The 17,948-nt window shown below is 45.7% G+C and overlaps 1 protein-coding gene across 1 annotated transcript in view; it reads left to right on the forward strand.

Moving 5' to 3' along the window:
* Positions 1-17,948, forward strand: part of p2rx5 (purinergic receptor P2X, ligand-gated ion channel, 5) — a 132,112-nt gene that overhangs the window by 111,210 nt on the left and 2,954 nt on the right. The window contains exons 10-11 of the mRNA XM_078547835.1: positions 9,675-9,740; positions 12,658-12,740. Of these exons, the coding sequence (XP_078403961.1) occupies positions 9,675-9,740; positions 12,658-12,740 (149 nt within the window). The remainder of the gene's footprint in view (positions 1-9,674; positions 9,741-12,657; positions 12,741-17,948) is intronic.

Consider the following 17,948-nt stretch of genomic DNA (forward strand, 5'->3'; position numbering starts at 1 on the left):
GGGATGGAGTGGGAGGACTCGCAAAGCCTGTCAATGAAGCTGAAAGACAACATTACACATTATTCAGTGAAAGTGAATATATTTTCAGATTATAAAGTGACAAAATGTGTTCACCTGTGCAACCAATTGTGATCAGAATTTCTTAACTTTTCTAGTCCTATCACTTCTTCTAGGTGCTGCCCTGACATCCGCAGCAGGGGTGGAGACAGCCTGTGCAATAGTTAGCCCTGTTGCCTCTGATGACTTTGGTGTGTGTCCTCTGGACATTCAAGGCCTTGAGGGCCCCGGCTTGCTTTGGCTGTCCTCCTGTGGGCCAGCTGTTCCCTTTGCGGTGACAGAGGACGAGGTTGAGGGGGTCCCAGGCAAAGGGGTCTCAGAGGGAGAGGACAGTTTCTGAGATCCCTGAGTGGATGACCCAGGGATGTCCAGCTGCCGCTCCTCCACCCTTTGGACCCAGGGGCTGCGTTCAGGCTGAGGGTCAGGAGATCGAGGTGTTTTACAGGGACCTTGGCCTCTTTAGGGGATTCTGGTTCAGGGTCCGGCCCAGGCGCCAACACAACTGGAGAGGTCCAGCTTCTGGTGCTAGGTGCTTTGGGTGGCATGGCAACAGGCAGGCAGTTGGCCCCTGAATTTGGGCCAACCTTTCTGGGCCTGGATGATAGGAAGATGGCCTTCTAGCAGGGGCCTCACCCACATCCATACCGGATATGTCCACAGTTCTGCAGCCTGGTGGAGGTTTGTGGATCAGTTTAAATTGGGTGGTTAACTCTGTCTGGTCACCTTGCAATTCTGCATTATGGTAGGTGAACATGGAGTCCAGTCTGGTTGGAGTCCCTCTGCTGGTCAGTTGCGTGATAGGTTCTGTGTATTTTAGGAAACTACTACTCTCTGGAGAATGGTCAGCTCTTGCTCTACCTCCTGGTGGCTTATTAACTACATGAGGCATCACCCTTACTCTTTGATAGGAATGGATTGGAAAGGGGCTGCCTGAGTTTCCAGCTCTATGGGTGAGGCTATAGCTATCTGCTTTGACTGCTGCATTCCTGGCTGTGAGGATTCTCTGCTCCTCTAAGTGTATTCGCAGGTTGGAGGGTAGGCAATTTTTGAATTCCCCCAACTGTACTAACTCATGAAACCCTTCAAACATGCGTGGGATTCTTAGGGATCTTACCCATGGTCCAACATGATTTGTTTTAGCCTTTTGAACTCGATGTAAGTTTGTGTGGGCTTCCTACGAGCATTCTGGAACTGTTGGCGATATGCCTCTGGGACTAACTTGTAGGCACTTAGGATGGCAGCCTTGGTCTGCTCATAATTCATGGGCACATCAGGAGTCAGCATGGAGTGGACCTCTTAGGATCCCGCTGACAGCTGCCCTTGAATTAAAAATGTCCAGATTTCCAATCCCCAGTTTAGCTGTCCTGCTATATTCTCAAAGGTGGTAAAAAATGACTGCACATCGCTCTCTTCAAATTTGGGAATAAATCTAGCATACCTGAGGGCTTCAAAGAATGGTTCCGGGTTAGGGGGACAAGGGGTGATACTGGCTAGGGAGAGACTTTCCCTTGCCATAGAGTCACAGAGCCATAGAGATCTACAGCACAGAAATGGCCCGTTGGCCCATCGAGTCTGCGCCGGTCAAACAAGTACCTAACTATTCTAATCTCGTTTTCCAGCACTAGGTCCATAGCCTTGAATGCCATGGCATCGCAAGTGCACACCCAACTACTTCTTAAATGTTTTGAGGGTATCTGCCTCTACCACCCTGTCAGGCAGTGAGTTTCAGATTCCCACCACCCTCTGGGTGAAAAAATTTTTCCTCACATCCCCTCTAAACCTCCTGCCCCTTATCTTAAATCTATGCCCCCTGGTTATTGATCCCTCCACCAAGGGGAAAAGTTCCTTCCTGTCTATCCTATCTATGCCCCTCATAACTTTATACACCTCAATCATGTCCCCCTCAACCTCCTCTGCTCCAGGGAAAATAACCCTGGTCTTTCCAATCTCTCCTCATAACTAAAACTCCCCAGCCCAGGCAACATCCTGGTAAATCTCCTCTGCACTCTCTTTAGCGCAATCACACCCTAATGCGGATTCCAGAACTGCACGCAATACTCTAGCTGTGGCCTAACCAGCGTTTTGTACAGTTCCAGCATAACCTCCCTGCTCTTATTTTCTATGCCTCGGCTAATAAAGGCAAGTATCCCATATGCCTTCTTAACCACCTTATCTACCTGTCCCGCTACCTTAAGGGACCGGTGGACATGCACACCAAGATCCTTCTGATCCTTGGTACTTCCCTGGGTCCTACCATTCATCATGTATTCCCATGCCTTGTTTGTCCTTCCCAAGTGCATCACCTCACACTTACCCGGATTAAATTCCATTTGCCACCGATCAGCCCATCTGACCAGCCCGCCTAGATCCTCCTGTAATCTAAGGCTATCCTCCTCACTATTTGCCACCCCACCAATTTGCCGCTTCCAATTGTCTGGTCTATCTCTCTCCCTTTGAGCTGCTAGCTCCATTTCTAATTTTTGGAGCTGGAATTCTCTTTCCATTTCCTATACCTTTGCTCTCTCTCTCTCTCTGTCTCTCTCTTTCTTTCTCTCTTTCCTGAGCTTCCCTATCTTTCTCTCTCTTTCCATCTTCTGAAATTCTAGCTGTAATTTATGTGAGGTATATATATAGTGGGGTTTGGATTAGTTTCTCTGTGTAGATGTGTGTCTGTTGGCATGGGGAAATTTAATTCAATTGGAGACAGCTGGCCTGGAGCTTTTGAGTTATCAAAAGGGAAGCTAGGTTTGAAATGCTAAATATGTAAACATGGCTGAAGTTTTAGAATGTGAGGTGTGAGGAAAATTTGCATTTTTAGATAAATTAGAGTAGTTTGAATTTCAAACAGATGGTAGGATTTTACACCTAGCTAAAGGAGGCTAAGCCAAACAGTGTGTTTATTTTTCCCAAAGGTTACTGATAATATGAGTATAATGAAAGATTTATATTATGAGAAAAGTAAAGTTGCAAAGACATATTGGAACAATGGAATTTACATTAAAAAGGGAGAAACATGTATAAAGGAGATGAGGTTATGTGTAAGGGAGAATGCATTCTAAGATCTAACACAAGTGTGAAAAGCCTCCAGCCTCTGGGCATCAAGTTGCTGTCGATAGGAACCGAAGCTAAGAGAATTCACTGTGAGTATCATTGTCCAGGGTATTGTGTGCTTTGCTTGGGTCTGTTAAACTTATATTTTGTTTTACTCTTGCCTTAACGGAGGTGTGCCTGGGAGCCAATTAATTAGGGGCCTTAGAAGTTATTATACTTGTAATTTGTAGGCCTATGTATATGCTTAAAATCTTTTCTTTTATTAATAAATGTTTAATTTAGTTTTGTAAAAACCCTCTAAGTCTCAGTAGACTTATTACTACTGAATTCAAGGCATGTATCTTGAAATAAAATATAAATTACATAACAGTTGTGACAGCTGTTTCAAGTTTCCCTCTGGGATTTGAGCAACTCAACATTTACCATCCGCTGAGCCATAACAAAATTGGGGGCTCTTTGCGGGATATATTTGAAATTCCTCGATTGACTTGGGATTGGCGAATCTTAAGGGTACAAGTACGAGAAGCACTTTGAATTCAGGAGTTGGTATGAGGTTTTTTTTTTCAGTGATGAGACTGCAATATGGCTTTGGCAGTTGCTAAGACATTCCCGGGAGTTGAGATTATAACTTTGGCTGGTTTATAAAAGTAATTTGTAGACCTATGTATGTGCTTAAAATCTTTTCTTTTATTAATGAATGTTTAATTAAGTTTTTGTAAAAACCCTCTAAGTCTTGGTGGACTTATTACTACTGAATTCAAGGTACGCATCTCAGAATAAAATACAAATTGCAAAACAGTTGTGACAGCTGTTTCAAGTTTCCCTCTGGGATTTGAGCAGCTCAGCATTTTACCATCCGCTGTGCCATAAATGTTGGCAAAATGTAATGAGTGGCTTGCCACAGGGATCAGTGCTGGGACCTCAACAGTTAACAATTTATATACATGATTTGGATGAAGGGATTGAAGGGATGGTTGCCAAACTTGCTGATGACACAGAGATAGGTAGAAAATTAAGCTGTGAAGAGGACATTTGGAGGCTACAAATAATTATTGATGGGTTAAGTGAGCGGGCAAAGATCTGGGAGATGGAGTTTAATGTGGGAAAATATGAAATTGTCCATTTCGGCAAGAAGAATGAAAGAGAAGCATATTATCCAAACGGTGAGAGATTGCAGAGTAGGACAGACTAGGCTTGTATCCGCTGGAGTTTAGAAGAGTAAGAGGCAAGTTGATTGAAACATATAAGAGGGTCTTGACAGGGTGGATGTGGAGGGGATGTTTCCTCTTGTCAAAGAATCTAGAGCTAGGGGTCATTGTTTAAAACAGAGATGAGAGGTAATTTTTTCACTCAGAGTGTCGTGAGTCTTTGGAACTCTCTTCCTGAAAAGGCGGTGGAAGCAGTGGCTAGGATTTTCCAGCCCCGTCATGGGCGGGACCCACTGCAGGCGAGGCGGTGCTCCAGCCAGAAGCCCGTTGACTTGCAGCGGGACCAGAAGATCGTGGCAGTGGGTGGGTGCAGAAAATCCCACCAGGTGTCTTTGACTATTTTTAAGGCAGACTTGGATCGATTCGTGGTAAGCAAGGGGATGATAGATTATTTGGGGTAGGTGGAAAGCATATTTCAGGTTACTATCAGCTCAGCCGTGATCTTATTAAATGGCGGAGCAGGCTTGAGGGGCTGAATGGCCTACTCCTACTCCTTGTTCGTATGTTCATATAATTCCGCAGGTTTCAATGCTGCGGGAGCCAGGTCTTGAAGAAAATGGCAGGGGTTCTACTCCAGATGACTTCTGGCATGACTTGTGCCAATTGCCATGTTTTGAAGGGTACGTTGATGCACATCCTGTGTATGTGCTGGACACGTGCAGGGTGGATTGGGTTGTGTTGTTAGTTAGCACCTAATACTGATTTAGTATCCTACCTGCTATTTTGGATCTTGAAAGTCCTGTTAACACCCTCTCTTAACCACACACAGCTGCTGAGCATGCCTTCAGCTGCACAAGGAACCCTCAAGAATGCTATTTAAAGGCATCGCCATTCAAATTTCCGCAGAGTGTTTTTGACTATCTTTTTGCTGCTGCAGAATTAGTGGAAGTTTTGGGTTGGCAGAAGTTCTTTCAGTAAGAAGGGACTGATACTAGACTTTTGTTATGACTGGGGTAGTTTTAAAGGTCCCTGAGCACAACATTTGCTTCCAGTCATTGTGTGATAGTTGCAGTTCTTCTTGGGCTGTAACATTATGGCGAAATGGAGTTGAGGCAGCAGAGAAAAGCAGCTGTTCACAGAGGGAGAAGGCTTCGCTGTCCTAAGGTATTCAGAGCACACATTTCTGACCTCCACTTCAGCCAGGAGCAGAACCTGCGGTGGCTGCACCTCACCAAAAAGGTGGTTACAAAACTGTGCCATCTTCTCAAACCTAACATGCAATCATAGAGTGGGCTGAGGATGGCACTGCCAGCTGTCAAGTCACGGTGGCCGTCAAATTCTACATCAGCCGATCTTTCCAGGCTGGAGTCAGCACTGTTAGCATATTGCAGTTTGCTGTTGCATCCGGGAGGTTACTGAGACCCCCATACCTAAGGAAAGGGAACTTTACCATCTGCTCTCTAAACAGAGAGAAGCAGGAAGAGTGGGCACGTGATTTTTGCCAGGATGGTGAGATTCCCAATAGCGCAGGAAACAAGTGGCTTTGTGGATGCTGCATCCCACTGGGGAGATACTCTATGACCACAAGGGGTTCCACTTCCTGAAGGTGTGCAGTTGCGGTGCGAGATCATCCAGACTATCATCATGTTGGTGAATTCCTGCTATTGTGGCAGCAGTCACAATGCTGCATCAGTCAGCTGTTCCTGCCATCTTTTAGCTACCATATTGAACCAGAGGGTGGCTGCTCAGAAAATAGGGTTACCTGTTGTACATGTGCTAATGATTGACCTCCACTATTCGACCACATGCAAACGCACTCTTACAATGAGAGTCATGCTGCAATGAGGAACATGACGGAGTAGACCACTGGCATTCTGATGCATGGGTCACTCGGCTGGGGGTGGTTGGATCCCCCACAGAGAGTGTCTTCTAATTTGTGGTGGTCTGCTGTGTCCTCCACAATCTGGCAATCCTGAGACCACAGCCCTTGTCACCAGGGCTTTGATAACCACCTCAGGAGGTGAAGGAAGAGGAGGAGGAACAGGAGGATGAGGCAGGGAGAAGGCAGCAGGCGAACTTTAATTGGTACGAAAACAAAAAAATGCTGGAAAAGCTCAGCAGGTCTGACAGCATCTGAGGAGAGAGAGAGACAGAGATAACATATCGAGTCCGTATGACTCTTCTTCAGATCTAAAGGGAGATAGAGATGTGGGGCAGGATCTTCTGGTCGGTGAGCGGGGGCAGGGCCCGCTTGCTGACATGCAAAATGACATGGGATGATGTTGGGTGGAACTCCCAACGTCACCCTGCGTCATTTCCATTTTCAGGTCGGCAGGGGCGCAGCCGAATCAGCTGCGCACCTGCCGACCTGTCAACAGCCTATTGAGGCTATTGAAAAACTAATTAAAGCCATTAATGGACCTGCCTGTCCAACCTTAAGGTTGGCGGGCAGGCCGGGAGCCCTGGTGGGCTTCGGAAAAAGCATGGAACCTCATCCATGGGCGGGATGAGGTTTCATGAGAGTATTTAAAATTTTAATAAAGGTTTCAATAAAAGTTATGGACATGTCCCAACTCATGTGACAGTGTCACCTGAGGGGACATGTCAGGGAAATTTTTCTATCATTTGTATTGCAAATTTTAATTTGGAGCCGACCTCCCTGAGGCAGAACTTAGCCTCAGGCAGATCTGTGCGCTTTGTCATGCGCATGCGCGAAAGAGCACACTCCCGGCTGAGGGAATCCACCCGCCTGCACAGGGAGTGCATAGTGCTTCCTGGCGGACATCACGCTGGACGGGCCGTAATCGACCCACCCACGTAAAATGGCGGCACGCCCCTGATCGGGGGTGCCGATCAGAGGCACGCCCAACCAGCCCACTCCCGCACTTCCCCCCCAACGGGGGGAGCATTTTTCCCGTGGTGGAATATATACTGATTTATGGGGGAACCAGTGAAGCTGGATAGGTAGTGGTGAAGCCAGCGATAGGCAGAGGCAAAGCAGAGATGGCAAAAGATGTCATGAACAAAAGGTCAAAGAGTTGTTGATGCTGGTGGTACTGGCTAAATGAGGTGCTGATGGTGACATTAAGACAGCAAAATGTGATAATGGCCGGACCAGGGTAAGCACTCTGGAAAGTGACAGAGGGCCCTGGTGGGGATAGGGTGGGATGAAGGGACGGTGAAAAAAGATCGAAAATAGGCTAAAAGCTAAAAGACGGTCTGGGTCATGCTTGCAGACTGACCGAAGGTGTTCCGCAAAACGGTCATCCAGTCTGTGTTTGGTCTCTCCCAGACCTTCCTGTCGCTTGCCATTTCAACACACTACCCTGCTCTCATGCCCACATGTCTGTCCTTGGCCTGCTGCATTGTTCCAGTGAAGCTCAACGCAAACTGGAGGAACAGAACCTCATCTTCCAACTAGGCACTTTACAGCCTTCCGGACTTAACATTGAGTTCAACAACTTCAGACCATGAACTCTCTCCTCCATCCCCATTCCCCCTTTTTTCCATATTCATTTTTATTTTTAAAATTTTTATTAATAATTTTTTCTCCACTTATTTTCATTATTATTATTTTTAAAATTTATTTCCATTTTCATTCATTGTTTTATCCCCAGCTTTTAGCCTATTTAAGATCTCTCTTCCCACCACCGTCCCTTCACCCCACCCTATCCCCACCAGGGCCATCTGTCACTTTCCAGAGTGCTCACCCTGGTCCGGCCATTATCACATTCTGCTTTCTTAATGTCACCATTAGCACCTCATTTAGCCAGTACCATCACCATTAGCAATTCTTTGACGTTTTGTTCATGGCATCTTTTGCCACCTCTCCTTTGCCTCTACCTTTCGCTGGCCTTCTATCCAGCTTCACCTGTCCCACCCATTTAATCAGTATATATTTCGCCACATCTCTACCTCCCTTTAGATCTGATGGAGAGTCATACGGACTCGAAACGTTATCCCTGTCTCTCTCTCTCCACAGATGCTGTCAGACCTGCTGAGTTTTTCCAGCATTTGTTGTTTTCTTTTCAGATTTCCAGTGTCTGCAGTATTTTGCCTGACCTTTAGTTGGTGCTAGCCTTGCATGAACCTGGGCCCTCTACTGAGCATGCAGCTCCTGAGCAGGATTTTTAACACTGGGCTGTCTGCCAGGATCAAGGAGATGAGCAGGCTGCAAGAAGTTTGCATCTGCCCACGCTGCTTCCATCAATCATGGTTTAAACAAGTACCATGAGCTCCTCACCCTTTAATGGGCCTTATCAAATGTCTAGCACAGTTATTCCTATCAATCAAGACCTAACAGTTTCATTCCTCTTTCCAGTGAAAATGCTGTGCAAATTGTTGAAGTTTAAGTCAAATCACTGATTCTATGTTGATGCCATCAGTGAAGAGTGTAACAGGACATTCTGTGGAGATCAGAGTAACCTTGACAGCCAAACTTGCAGATTTCCAAATTTAACTGCATATGTGTGAATGCTGGAAGTTGGTGTCAGTTTTACACAGTAATGATGGTGGCGCTGACAGTTTCATCATCATTACAAACATATGCGAACCATTATGCGGCCTATGAGCAATACACTTGCCTCACTGCCTGTAATAATAATCATGGTAATTATTTTTATTTCTATCAAGGATCTTGACTAGTGCAGGAATTGAATGTGAACATGCAAATGTAAGACAATACTACAGCTGTCTGTTTTAGCGAAATCAACTTTTTAATTGTGGCTTTAGAGAATGTATAATAGGAATTGATATTGTCACACTTTAACACTTGGCTTACTAAAGTTTCAATTAATCTTTTTGTAATGTATTATAGACCCATAGACTCATAGACATTTACAGCACAGAAGGAGGCCATTCAGCCCATCATGTCCGCACCGGTCAACAAAGATCTGATTACACTAATCCCATTTTCCAGCACTTGGCCCATAGCCCTGGAGGCTATGGCAATGCAAGTGAATATCTAAATACTTCTTAAATGTTACGAGAGTTTCTGACTCAACCACCCTTTCAGGCAGTGAGTTCTAGACTCCCATCACCCTCTGGGTGAAAACAATTCTCCTCAACTCCGCTCTTAGCCTTCTACCTCTTACCTTAAATCTATGCCCCCTGGTTATTGACCACTCTACTAATGGAAAAAGTGCCTTCGTATCCACCCTATCTTTGCCCCTCATAATCTTATACACCTCTATCAGGTCCCATCTCAACCTACGCTGCTCCAAGGAAAACAACCCCAGCCTGTCCAATCTTTCCTCATAGCTCAGACCCTCCAGCCCAGGCAGCATCCTGGTAAATCTCCTCTGCAACCTCTCCAGTGCAATCACATCCTTCCTACAATGTGGTGACCAGAACTGTACGCTGTTCTATGTATTGTATGTAAACTTTGTCTTAGATTTAAATGTTGTGATATTTTTGCAGGCTGGTAAATTTAGCATCATACCCACTGTGATAAATATCGGCTCTGGACTTGCACTGATGGGAGTGGTAAGTTCTGTTACTATTAATATTTGTGGGCGTGAATGACATTCCCCTAGTTCTGGAGGTTGAGAATTATTTTTAGTCCAAAGTTTCTCCCTGATATGTGCTGATTGAGGTAACAGGTGACAGTGCTGCAGAATAGTTGATGATATTTACTGGTTGCTGAACAAACATGGTCTTACAGTCCAAGACTGTTATGGTGAGACGTGCAATTTAGTACAGCACTCTGCGATTATCGTACTAAAAAAGAAATTGACTAGGCGATTGATCTTTTTAAGCATGAGTGATCTTTCTGGCGATTTGATTTTCATCCAAGTGCCATTTCCTGTTTTCTCCACACCTTCCAATGTGTTCTTATTTTATTCACCTTGGAAGATTAAGTGTATCCTTCCAGGCTCTGAACCCTGGAGTTCCTGAGTTATTCAATTACTGCATAACATTGAGCCTATTCTTGAAACATCATCCTTGCTGCCCTAGTCGTCTTGTGTTTTGGTGACCTTTGTAAGTGAGATTGATAAATTGGCAGCATTTCCACCTTGCGCTCAGACTCTTCCTGTGTCCCAATAGATATTACAAAGTAAGACGAGGAAACAGTGAAATTACAATATTCTAAACAGAAAGAAACACAACATTTGGGCCAAATCTAAACCGAGGCATTTCATTAATTCACTTTTGCACTTCCCTCATCAATTCTGACACAAAACATTCTTCAAATGCTAACGATTGTCTTCACCTCATTTTTCATTTTGCACTCCCTACTAGGGCACTCATTTCTTATAACTTTGCAATCAAAAGTGGGCATCTATTAGCGAATTTTCAGGCCAATGTCTTTCCACATCTTAACTTCAGTTTTCTTTTCTTTTCCCAAAATAAAAAAGTGAATTCTGAAAGCTTCTTAGGCCCTAAGCAATATATATTAATCAGGCCTCTAACTGATTTAGAAGGTGTCCTGAACCACCCAGTGTTAGAAGGTATGGAGCGGGAAAATGTACTGCTCAATTTAACTCCCATTTTGCCAAGTTTCCACTGGTCAGAAGGAGTTAAAATAATGATTCTAAATCAACTTCATTTTTAGCCCTGGCATCCCCACAAACTAATGATAATAAGATTTATCTGTGACTCCACTGTTGACTACATCTGAGAATTTACCAGTAGGACAAAACTCACAACATGCCCTGTTCTATTAATTTCCTAACCACCCCAACCCAGTGTGGCCAAACTTCAAGATCACTCCCCAGCATTTTATATGTCCAGGATCACTCCCTAGTGTCATGTAAGCCCAAGATCACTCCTCAGTGAAGTTCTGCAACAGGTGGTTTGGGTAAACCCTTTGAAAAAATTGAGTCCTTTGAAAGTGTTATGATACGGCGAATGATGTGTGCCAGGCGGATCGAATCCATGAGGGAAACTTGATCCCACTATCACAACGGTTTTGCAATTTGTATTTATTTCAAGATGCGTGCCCTGAATTCAGAATTAATAAGTCCACCAAGACTTTAGAGATTTTTTTAAAAACTAAAATTAAAATATTTATTAACAAAAGAGAAGATTTCAAGCACTTACATAGAACTACGAATTATTACTATAACAACTCCTAAAATCCCCAATTAACCTGACTCCCACTTACACCCCCTTTAAGGCAATGGCCCAAAGATAGAGTTTGGATTTTAAATAGATCCAGCAAATTAACGCAATACCCTGGACAGTGGAATTCAAAGTGGCTTTTTCCAGCTTTGGTTTCTGTAGACAACAGATGTATGCACAAATAATGGAAGCTTCTCACACTTCTGTTAGATCTTATAATGTCTTCTCCTGGCATATAGCCTCATTCCCCTTTATACATATGTCTCCCTTTTTAATATGTACATTCCATTGTTTCCATATGTCTTTGGAACTTCTACCTTCCTCAAAATATAATCTTTCTATGTTGCTACTATTCTCATTAACCCCTTTGAAATTCAAATCCCCCTTCATCTATCTGAAAATGCAAATTCCCTTTACACCTTACATGCTAAGACCCCAACCATATTTACACATTAGCACATTATGCAGTCTGCTTGGCTACAAAATGTAATTAAATCACACACACAGCCAGAACAACACAAACCCCCAAAAACCTACTTTACAATAAACCAGAAAGATATTATGAAAATGATTATACCTTCATAAGAAAAGGGAGTTGCCTACAAGGGACAAAAGCGCAGTGCAGTTTTAAGTATAGTCAGTAACTCCTGCTGCCTGCTTTTTCAGTGCCAAACACTTATGGTGCTCCCAGCGGGGGGAGCTCCCCTGCTTCTCTTTGAAATAGTGCTTTAGAGGGCAGATGGGGCCTCAGTTTAATGTCTCATCCAAAAGACAGCACTTCCCCCAGTGTCAGCCTTGACATTTATACTCAAGTTCGGGAGTGGAACTTGAAACTGGAACTCTGCAATTCAGAGGTGAAAGTGCTACCAACTGAGCCGTGGCTGGCACTAAAAGCATAAGAGGAGGGCAATAGAAGAAAGTTTTAACACAACCATTAAAATAAGGAACATGTTATTGCATGCGGCTATTGAAGTTAAATCAATCACAGCATCTAGAAGCGAATTAAACACGCATTTTAAGAAAGAAAATATTAAAGAGTGTAGGGGAATGGGAATACAGTAGATAGGTGTGATGTGGAGTCAGCACTATGACAGGGATCATGCAATGGAAGCCCTTCTTTGTGGTGAAATAGCTATAGTTCCAAATCTTGTTCCAGTGACATTGATGTCTGGACTTATTAATAACCAGCAGTGCTGGAGGAATCTTCACAAGTAGGAGTGAATTCAACCTATTGGAGCTTCAGTTTCATTAATTATTTGCAATCCAGGTTCATTGTTATTTTATAAATACTATAAGTGCATAGATATATTGTATAAACATCTTTGCTTTGCATTTACAGGGTGCATTTATCTGTGACATCATTTTGCTGTATTTGATTAAGAAAAGCACATTTTACAGAGGGAAGAAGTATGAAGAAGTGAGGTGAGGAGAAGCCACAACATGTTACATGAGTTCTTTTTATTCTTGCATGGATGTGGAAGGGCTGGATTTAATGCAGCCCATTGCAGCAGGAAACTTGGTGGCCAAGCCACTTAACCATGGGAGAGGCGCCATGTCAGTCTCCGGGCAACAGCAAAATCTCCCCGATTAAGTAAGAGGGCGGAAGGGGCTGACACAGGATTCCCGACATCGCTGGAAGGATTAAGGCCCATTCGTGAACCAATTGATACCCATTATTCTTGATCCCATTGCAATTTAATGGTGGCTCAGGAATTAAATGGGGGCCGCATGGCTTTTCTTTACTGTTGGAAGGCCGCCTGGCAAATCCTGTTGAGTTTTGCCAGTGCTCTCCTGGGGGAGGGGTCCTCATAGTCAGGCACTCTGTGCATGATAAAGGGACCTGGCATCGGGAAGGGTGGGGGGATGGTGGTGGTGCTTGCTCTGAAAACTACCCCTCTTACCCTTGTCTCCAATTCCTGTGAACCCCGACCTGCGATCTCCATCACTCACCTTTGGCCTGGGGTTCCATGATGATCCTGGACCTCTGGTGGGTGCATTGATGGCAGCAGCCACTGCTCGGCTGGCCCTAGTGGCTATGAGAAGCTGCCAGCCTCTGATTGGCTGGCAGCTCTTGGTGGGCTGGTTTTCCACTGCTCGGGACCTCAGTCACGGGGAAGGCCCAACACTGGCCACTTGATTACATCGGGCCTCCCCCACAGAACTGACGGAAGTTCCCCACAGGTACTCCAACTCCTGGGCAAGACCCCCATCAGCTTGACAGCATGCCAACCAAAGTTATTGATAAAGTCAACATTTATTGCTCATCCCTAATTGCCCTTGAGGAGATGCTGGTGAGCCAGCAACAGTGAAGGAATGGCGATATTGTTCCATGTCAAGATCAGATCCATGTTGGAGTTTAAGCTCTGCATGACCCTCCTCCTACATCTTCATCTCTTCATCTCACCCTATCAGCAATGCTTCTATTTCTTTCTCCCTTAAATGCATCTGTGCAATTTGCCTCAACCTCTCCTTATGATGATGAGTTCCCACTCTGTGGGTAAAGAAGTTTATCCAAAATTCCCTACTAAGTTTATTGGTGATGATATAATTATGACTTCTAATTTTGGGCCTCTGTACAATTGGAAATGCCTTCTCTATACTTATCCTGTCAAACCCTTTCAAATCTTAAAGACCCCTATCAAGTCACCCCCTCAGCCTTCTCTTTTCTAGAAGGAAGAATCCCAACCAGTTCAAATTTTCCTTCTGGTTGTAACCTCTCAGTTCTAGAATAATTCTGGTAAATACTTTTTTCACTTTCACCAGTATCTCTACAGCATTTTTATAATGTGGAGACCAGAACTTTTCACAATATCCTCAGTGTGGCCTAACCAAAGCTCAACACAAGTTGAGAGCAACATAACTAAGGCAGAATGGCCAGCTTTTTTGAGGTCTGGGGGCTCGATCCTCATGTCACAGAATCACAGAGTGCAGAAGAGGCCCTTCGAACCATTATCTGCACCAACATGTGAGAAACACCTGATCTACCTACCTAATCCCATTTACCAGCACTTGGCCCATAGCCTTGAATGTTATGATGTGGCAAGTGCTCATCCAGGTACTTTTTAAAGGATGTGAGGCAACCCGCCTCCACCACCCTCCCAGGCAGCGCATTCCAGACCATCACCACCCTCTGGGTGAAAAGGTTTTCCCTCACATCCCCCTAAACCTCCTGCCCCTCACCTTGAACTTATGTCCCCTTGTGACTGGCTCTTCAACTAAAGAGAACAGTTGCTCCTTATCCACTCTGTCCACGCCCCTCATAATCTTGTACACCTCGATCAGGTTGCCCCTCAGTCTTCTCTGTTCCAATGAAAACAACCCAAGTCTATCCTACTTCTCTTCATAACTTAAATGTTTCACCCCAGGCAACATCCTAGTGAATCTCCTCTGCACCCCTCCAGTGCAATCACATCCTTCCTATAATGTGGCGACCAGAACTGCACACAGTACTCCAGCTGTGGCCTCACCAAGGTTCTTTACAACTCCAACAAGACCTCCCTACTTTTGTAATCTGTGCCTCAATTGGTAAAGGCAAGTGTCCCAAATGGCTTTTTCACCACCCCACTAACATGCCCCTCCGCCTTCAGACATCTATGGACACACATGCCAAGGTCCCTTTGTTCCTCAGAACTTCCTAGTGCCATGCCATTCATTGAATACTTCCTTGTCAAATTACTCCTTCCAAAGTGTATCACCTCACACTTTTCAGGGTTAAATTCCATCTGCCACTTATCTACCCATTTGACCATCCCGTTTATATCTTCCTGTAAGCCCGAGATACTCAACCTCACTGTTAACCACCCGGCCAATCTTTGTGTCATCCACAAACTTACTAATCCTACCCCCCACATAGTCACCTATGTTGTTTATGTAAATGACGAATAATAGGTGACCCAGCACAGATTCCTGTGGTACGCCACTAGACACGGGCTAAAACAAGGTCAAGGTCACTGAGTCACATCAGAAACACAAACCTCTACGAGCAGAAAATCCATACACAGAAATTGATGAATCCATTTTATTTCATTCTTTCCCCTCCTCCATTCTCATCCTCCTTCCACCCTCATCCTTCTCCCTTGAAGCTTGGTATTTAGGAGACTTTAGCCTCAACTCTTTCAAAATCCCAGGTCTGGAGGACGGCTCAAAACAAGTCCCAACTGATGCATCCTTGGTTCAAACATGGACAAAAGAGCTGAACTCCAGAGGTGAGGTGAGAGTGACTGCCCTTGACATCAAGGCAGCAATTGACCAAATGTGGAATCAAGCAGCTCTAGCAAAACTGGAGTCAATGGGAATCAGGGGAAAAACTCTCCGCTGGTTGGTGTCATACCTAATACAAAGGAAGATGATTGCGTTGCTGGAGGTCAATCATCTCAGTTCCAGGACATCACTGCAGGAGTTCCTTAGGGTAGTGTCCTCAGCCTCATCAATGACCTTCCTTCCATCATAAGGTCAGAAGTGGGGATGTTCGCTGATGATTGTACAATGTTCAGCATCATTCGTGACCCCTCAGACACTGAAACAGTCCATGTCCAAATGCAGCAAGACCTGGACAATATCCAGGCTTGGGCTGACAAGTCGTGAGTAACATTTGTGCCACACAATTGCCAGGCAATGACCATCTCCAACAAGAGAGAATCTAACCATTGTCCGTTGATGTTCAATGGCATTACCATCGCTGAATTCCCCACTATCAACATCCTAGGGGTTACCATTGACCAGAACTGAACTATAATAGCCATATAAATACCGTGGCTACAAGAGCAGGTCAGAGGCTAGGAATCCTGCGGTGAATAACTCACCTCCTGACTCCCCAAAGCCTGTCCACTACCTACAAGGCACAAGTCATACTCCCCAGTGACTGGATGAGTGCAGCTCCAATAACTCCCAGGCTGTGCAACAATATCTCCTTAACCTTCCTAATGCTGCTGCTACATCTTGGTGCCCCCCCGGACGTCCACAGCGGAGGTGGAGGCACCCTGCTGAATTCTACGCACTGTCTGTGATGACCATGGCGACCGTCCTCTGGAGGGCCAAGACCTCGGCCTGATTTTGGGGTCCTGCTGTGTGACAGTGGCACCCTCCTCGACCTGTGGATCTGGAGCTGCTGGGGTCACAGGCAGAGGGGAGTCAGATGGGCCGGTCACTCCAGGAGTCACCTGGGTGGATGGCCCTGGGATGTGCACCTGCTGATCCTCCTCCCTATGGGTGCCCGAGGGCCCCTGGCTGGCTCCTTGAGGAGAAGGAGAAGCTGGAGTGAGATTGAGCTGCCCCACACCCCTCTTGCATTGACACTGCTGGAGGCCAACTATGGCGTCAGCGATGGAGTTCAGCCCATACAGCAGTGCTGGACTGATATCCGGGTCCAAAGTCTCCATGGTGGCCGCCATCCTGCCAGTGTTGACCTCGGTGCGTTGTAATGCCAGTGCTATCACCTCAGCCTGAAGGCGGACGGACTCCTCCATCGTGCCTTGCAAACTGAGGAGTGCAGTGAACATCCCTTCCTGATGTTCCTGAGCTTGCCTTTGCAGCTCCAGCAACTGAGGTATGACCAAGTCTAGAGGCTCCTCATCTGACTCAGACTCAGCAGATTCCTGGCCTCCAGTAATCCTCTGAGTGCTGGAAACCTGAGAAGTCCCTGCTTCTGCCTGCTGTGGATCAGGCAGTGTGATGTGCTCAACAGATTTTTAACCCGAGATACTCTAGAGCTAGGTCCCACTGAATTGTGTGTCTGCACTGGAGGGTGTGGGTGAGTGCCGTGAAGGGTCTTCAATGAGGGTCATCAGATTCTTCTGAGGTGTCTTCGGGGCTTGAGTCGAGAACCTAGGTCATGCACCCCCTCGGCTGTTTTCCAGATGTGCCTGTGAAAGCAAGGGGAGATAATTAGTGCATGGCAGTGGCCTGTGGAACAGGACACATCAGTCACAGCGTGGTTGTCTGATGGATGTTGCGCTGCTGGATCCTTACTTGGTTGAGCACCTCCGACTTCACCGGTGCACCATCAGGAACGGTCCAGATCGCCGCCAGCCAGCTGTATGGCTCTATTTTCAAAGTCTGTTAGAACCTTGATGTCAGGCATTCCTCCATCAGTTTGTGACATCTCCCTTTTGTTGTGTGCCTGCTTGTCCTGTGTGGATACAGTTGGAGAGAGTGTAAGCAGGATGCCTGCCAGGCCAGACGATAAGGATGCATGGCATGTGTGGATGGTGAGTGGTGCCATGGATGGGATGAAGACACAATCCGCAGGGCAGATGAAGGCGTGCGTGAGAGAATGAATGGTGATGTCCCTTGAACTGGCAGTGAGTAAGGGCCCTGTGGATGTGTGATGGGTTTGTGAGCGTGAGAGTTGAGAGTGATGAGAAGAGTGACATCCTGGCGGAACAGAGGAGATCATTCATCCTCTTGTGGCACTGGGTGATTGCCATCTTTTGCAGGGAGTTGTCACTGACCACCGCGCCACTGCCTTCCATGCTGGACTGGTACCCTTGTTTGCTGGTCTTCACCCAGACTGGGGGTACAGGACTTTGCAGTGGGCCTCCGCCACATCTAATGGGTGCCCGAGGGAGGCATCACTAAATTTGGGGGCAGAATGATTCCTAGCTTTGTATGCCATCAGTTCCCAACAGCTTC

Source organism: Cetorhinus maximus, chromosome 9 (genome assembly GCF_964194155.1).
Source record: "Cetorhinus maximus chromosome 9, sCetMax3.hap1.1, whole genome shotgun sequence".
NCBI classification, from domain to species: Eukaryota; Metazoa; Chordata; class Chondrichthyes; order Lamniformes; family Cetorhinidae; genus Cetorhinus; species Cetorhinus maximus.